General features: G+C 47.4%; 1 protein-coding gene across 2 annotated transcripts in view; it reads left to right on the forward strand.

Moving 5' to 3' along the window:
• Positions 1–3,766, forward strand: part of EPG5 (ectopic P-granules autophagy protein 5 homolog) — a 127,643-nt gene extending 123,877 nt beyond the window's left edge. For both annotated transcript variants that reach the window (XM_025273430.3, XM_045164034.1), the window contains exons 43-44: positions 575–689; positions 1,778–3,766. In XM_025273430.3, coding sequence (XP_025129215.3) covers positions 575–689; positions 1,778–1,960 — 298 coding nt within the window. In that variant the 3' untranslated portion in view covers positions 1,961–3,766. The remainder of the gene's footprint in view (positions 1–574; positions 690–1,777) is intronic.
• Positions 3,767–6,175: the final 2,409 nt, after the last annotated feature.

The following is a 6,175-nucleotide window of genomic DNA, read 5'->3' on the forward strand; positions in this document are numbered from 1 at the left end:
TTTGATCCCTATTTGGGGAGCTGAGATCCCACATGCCATGCAGTACAGCCAAAATAAAAAGAAAAAATGTGCAGTTCAATGGTATATAGTACATTCACAGCGTTGTTGCAGCCGTTACCACTATTTTGTTCCGGATCATTTTCATCATCCCAGAAGGAAATCCTATACCTGCTAAGCAATCACTCTCTTTTTGCCTCTCCCCCAAGTCTCTGGCAACCACTCATGGATTTTCTGACTTTTATGTATATCCTGTTCTGGACATCTCACATAATGGAATCATACAATACATGGCCTCTTGCGTCTGGCTTCTTTCACTTAATGAAGTTTCAAGGCTTATCCGTATGTTAGCATGCACCAGTACTTATTTCCTCTTTCATTGTTTGGGTGGTGATAATGGAAGGACCATAAAGAGTTCCTTGATCATATTTATAATTTTCCCAAGGAGGCTAATAGTAGCAGCAGGTCTGGAGATGTGTTTAACTTATTTTTTTTTTTAATAGAAAATGTGATGTTTGTTATAAAATGCTTACTTTAATAGTCATTTACTGCCTCTAATTCCTCCCTAACACCTAAGGTTCCGAGTGGCTGCCCGAAGCATGGCTGTCTTCCTTTCAGTTCAAGTTCCTGCCGAGGATCAGATCCGCTTGAAGCCCAGCTCTGAGTTATATCTGACCATGAAAGCTCAGCAGGTCAGTAAAAAGCTTCATGGTTAAGGGTTAGACGTTTTCCACAGGAGGAGGGAAGGTGACATGTCCCCTCCATCTTTTTTAAAATTAATTTTTATTTATTTATTTTGTCACTCACTCATTTTTAATCGAAGGATAATTGCTTTACAGTATTGTGTTGGTTTCTGCCAAACATCAAAATGAATCAGCCACAGGTGTACCTATGTCCCCTCCTTCTTGAACCTCCCCCCGCCTCCCCCCCATCCCACCCCTCTAGGTTGTCACAGGGCACCTGATTGGAGCTCCCTGTGCCCTCTAGTGCAGTGGTCCCCGTGTGTGAGAGGGGTACCTCATGGTTCATGTTCATAATCCTAGGGGTGGCCAAGCTCCCCATCTCCCCAGGAACCATTGTTGTGATTTTTTTTTTTTTTTTGCGATTTTTTTCTAAATACAGTCTTTTTCTCTTCTCCTAGTATGAAGGGATGAAAAATTAAAATTATGGAAGTAAAGAACGTTTTTCTTCATTCCTGAAGAGATGCATGGGAATATCATTGCTGTTTCTGTTGGGTGGAAACCAGAGGAGCTTGGTCTGTCTGCTGTGTTTGTTGACTGATAGAGCAATCTTATCAGTCACCCTCAGCAGCACTTAGCCACTGGTTTCTTCTGAATTTTATCTAGTTACGGTTTAGTACAACATTACTTCATAACCCGAGAACAAACCCAACAGAAATTAAAACAGGTCTCACAGGTGACCGAAGCCTGTGGTTTCTGGTTGAGGCTCCAGGAGAGACGCAGAGGACGCACTGGTGGGGCCGCTGCACCGCTGGCACGGGGGCAAGAGGACAAGGAGGAAGACAGCGGGGAAGGACTGGGGAACGGCACAGGCCAGGAGGAGCAATGTGGAAGGCTGCCGAAGCCGGAGAGGCCTGGGCTGCTGGCCTCCTCCTGCTTGCGGCTAACCAATGCCTGCCTTTAAGAAGCCTGGCTCCAGTTCTGTAGCCTTCCCGGGAGGCTCCCAGCTGCCCCAGATGACAACAGCAGGTGCGCTGCACCTGCGGGAACCGTGTTACCTGCATCCGTGTGGTTAACCTCTTGTCTTCCATGTCTTTTAGGCTCTGAATGCTCTTGAATCCTTGACATCGAGTAAGCAGTATGTTGAATACCAGGATCAGATATCTCAGGCTGCACAATTTATAAAGCATCCTGGCCATTGCCTCCAGGATGGGAAAAGCTTCCTGGCTCTTCTTGTGAACTGTCTGTATCCAGAAGTGCATTATTTGGACAACATCCGATAGTAACTCAGAGGCTCTCGATAAACCTGTTGCTATTTATGTTTACATTTAACTTTGCCATTGCACAAGTAACTTTGCTCAGTTTCACCTGCCGTTTGGCCAGTGAGTTAGCTGACCATAGATGCAGGTTGGTGAGTGAGCACTAGATAATTCTGTTGTGCATGTGCACATGTGTGTGTGTGTTTCCTTAGCTCTTAGAATGTTCCAGGGACTCTGTAGTATTTGTATTCATCCAACAAGAGAAACTTACTAAGTTCTACTGGGTAGAGAACCACTCACAATTCCTGAATATCCGTCATCTCATGAGACCCCAGGATGGCGTGCTTTTGTGTATTGCCACTTCTCTTCTCCTCTTTGATTTAAATGTCAAGACTCCTGTGCCAGGTCTCACTGCTTGGGGAATCATGTTGAACCCTCACTTTTGCACCCCGGTTGTGTTCCTTCAAAGTAAAAAAGCTCTGAAAATGTATGCATTTCTCAAAGAAGGGGGAGGTATTCCCCAGAGCTTAAAATATTTCTCTCAGAAGGGAGATAAGAATGCCGAATCAAAGTCCCTGTCTCAGATATGACCACTTGATCCTGGTTGAAGCGGACAGCAGAGGTGGTGACGCGTCCACGTCCATCCAGCCATGTGTCCTCATGGAGAAGCCATTTGCTCTAAATTGGGGGTGTGTGCTGGCAGTTGGTGGGGAGCAAGTCATGCACAGGTGTTTTTTGTTTGATCCCCGTGGCTGAGCGTGTAGGCAGGGCTTCGTCTCTCCAGTTCAGTGTAGATGTACGATCCCTTTGGTCCTACCCTGGCCCACTCCTTCATTCACATCACTCACTTGGCCCCTGTAGACGTGTCATTTGCAGCTCTTTCCAGACCCCAAGTTTGATGTCTGAAGGTCCTGCTGTTGAGAGAGACAGAAACAGAGACCTCAATTCTCTGTTCCCTGCCTGTTTATCCACTCCAGATTTAAACTCAAACGAAGCTGGCAAACCTGCTGAGACATTGCTGGTCAGTGGAAACCGGGTCAGGTCAGGAGACTTAATTGAAATTTGGCCTTTTTAAAATCAGCGTGTGCCTGCTGTTGTTAACAGTTCCTTCGTCACCGAAGCTTGTCTGCAGACGGCGTTGCCTCGTGTTGCCGCCATCTTCTTGCTCTTGCCGTGTGCCCCCTCACTCCGCCCTGGAATCAGCATTTTGACTTCTGTCTTTGTAGTCATAATTCTGTTGGCTCAAAATTGATTTTGTTTGTCCAGCTGGCATACCATACCTTGCTTCAGGGTTGTCTATAGCCTGAGAATATTTACCTAAAAAATGTGTCAATCACTGAGAACTTTTACCAGTGGGATGGGTTAAGCTAGTGATAATCTCTTCCAAGTATCAATTTGGGGTGCCTCCCCCAACAGTCTGAAGTGTTGTAGGAGCTGTTCTTTATTTTGAATCTCTAGTTGAACAGAACAGTTCTGCCCCTCAGACATGCTCTGGTAAAGACCATCCCTGTTACCCTTCAAGTCCTGTGGGCCACTAAGTACCCATCTCCAAGGGACGCATCTCAGAGCTTTCCTTGTTACACATTTTTAGAAGCTGTGGGCCGCTCCATGGCTGATCTGGCAACAAAGATTTTTATGACAGGAAATGTTCTGTGTGCTGCTTTCTTTGAGGAGGATGTAATTACTGATATCCTAGAATGTGAAAATTTTGAGTGACAGTACATACGTTCAAAGAAAATTATGTTTAATCTCAATTTTTGAAGATTTATAATATTTATAATGTATTTGCTCTGTAAAAATTATTAAAAAATAAATCAATCTTTGGTTGTAGCTGGTAAGAATTTGATTTTTAGGGACATCACACTATCTTGTAAAGTATTTCAGTTGTTAAAGTTGATGGAGATTTTTTATGCCTAATTTCGTCTATTTTCTTGGATACCAACTGGATTATCAGAGATGGTTGGTAAAAGTCCTTCCTCTTTATGCTTAACAGTGGAAGGTTTACTCACACATAGGTTCCTGAGAGGCTCTGGGCTAAGAAATGACTGTAACGACACTGAGACAGATCAAAAGGTGGCTACGTTGCTGTAGCCTCCTGGGAAAGAAGAGACCAGTCTGCACACTGGCTTTCAGGAATAATGAGCCTTTGTCGGCAAAATAGTCACCTCCAGAGAGCACGGGGCCAGTTCCAGAGACAGCGGTGCTGGGTGTTGACACCGAGTCAGTAAGACCAAGGAACTGCCTGGCCGAGCGGTGTTGAAGGTGGACAGCACAGACGTTCCCCGCACATGGCCAGCAGTGGCATCTGGTTCAGGCTGGGATGCCTGGCAGCTTCTGGGCTCGCTGAAAAGCACCTCTTGTGCTTCTCCACCTACCTCTCTGAAGTTCCCATGGGGTGGGCCAGAGAGGCACACTGCACCCCAAGATCTCCTGGCTCCCCCACCTCACTCTACAGAAAATGGGATGCACAGATGCCAGGGGAGGTTGGTCCTGCAGACACATCTGCTCGGCCTGGCGGCACCCAGACCACCCTCCATGTTCCCCAAGCTCCTGGTTCAGAGTTTGACCACCATTCTGTTGGCCCGGTCACGTCTGCCTCCCTGGGTTGCCTGTGTCTCTCAGTTCTTGAGGTGGGGGAAGCCGAGTCCAGAGTGGGAACCCCACAGCAGCCCGGCCTCTCTTTAACCGAGTGCCAACCCACTTCCTTCCTTGCAGTGTGTCCATATCATACCAGTAGTGTCTACGTCCTTTTTTTCCTTTTGAGTGAAGGTGAGACACAGTTTTCTATTGGATTTTTAAACCTAAAATTAATTTCTGGAGCAGGAAGCAGATGTTACAGAATCATGACCTTTGAGGTCAGCAGGGGCACTGAAGCTCATCTGGCCCCACCTCTCAGCCGGGATCCCAGGCCTAGTCCTCCAGCCTCCCCCTCACCCCTTCCTGTGGTCACTAGTCCAGCCCCTCATGGACAAGCCCAGGTGGCCATTGGCAGCCTCTGTTTGTAGCTCTGCTTTATACTGGGCTGAAACTGGCCTCCTGGTGACACTGGTTACGGTTCTGCTGGAGCTGCTCTCCTGCCTCTTTACAACAGATAGTCCTTCAGACCTTTGGACAGTTTCATAGCTCATCAGCCCTCTGACCCTGCCCGTGTGCCCACACCTCAGGCTTCTTCAGGCTAAATGCCTAGTGCCTTTAGTTAGTCCTCTTCCCTTCAGTGTCTGCCAGGGCTGCCCTTCAGAAAGCGACCCAAATTAGCCCATGTTACTAGCAAGGGGCCATGCCCGGGAATACAGGAGCTCAGGTGGTGCTAGTGGTAAAGAGCCTGCCTGCCAGTGCAGGAGATGTAAGAGACACTGGTTCATTCCCTGGGTTCGGAGATCCCCTGGAGGAGGAAATGGCAGCCCACTCCAGCCTTCTTGCCTGGAGAATTCCATGGACAGAGGAGCCTGGAGGGCTACAGTCCATGGGGTCACAAGGAGTCAGACACGACTGAGTGACTGAGCACACATGCCCAGGACTAGCAGGGGCAGGACTCAGGTGAGACACATGAGATGCCCAGAGCACATGCATAAGCTGGCACCACCTGCAGGAGCGTGTGCCACCTCAGGTTTTGTGCACTAAGACTGGCATCTGCCTTGGGGGTTGGCCTAACACTAGTGTGGGTCCAGCAGCACCGCTTGCTCCCCTGGACATGTGGGCAGCATCGGCTCAGCAGCTGTGCCCTCTGGTTGGCACATTCAATCATCGCTGAGTCAAGCTCCAGAGCTTGGTTTATCATCAGTTGCTGCCGAAGACTGGTCTCATCACTGGCCTGCATGATACGTCCAACAATAAGGCGCTTTGCACTTACCCTTCAAAGCTATCTCCTACATTTTGGACTGTTACAGCTTACTTTGAGATAACTATTAATATAATTTAAATTTGAACTGAAAACTATTCTGCTCAGTTAATTTTGTCTTATTAAGCAAAATGGAGAGTATAATGGGCAAAGTGTGTTGCTTAAAAAAGAAAAAGTCTCCTCCTGTGATCTTCCATTTGTTTCTGGGAGGTGCTGGATAAAGTTCTTGGCTTCTAGCCAGGTGCTAATACCTACCTAGTTCTGGTCTGTGATGATCCTGGTCCATGATGACTGACCCTCTGGCATGATAGACGCATCATGTGTCCTGTAGAGGCTGTGCTTGATGTTTGCTTCAGTCTAGATAGGGTTTCCCTGGTGACTCTGGTAAATAATCGGTTTGA

Source organism: Bubalus bubalis, chromosome 22, assembly GCF_019923935.1.
Source record: "Bubalus bubalis isolate 160015118507 breed Murrah chromosome 22, NDDB_SH_1, whole genome shotgun sequence".
NCBI classification, from domain to species: domain Eukaryota; kingdom Metazoa; phylum Chordata; class Mammalia; order Artiodactyla; family Bovidae; genus Bubalus; species Bubalus bubalis.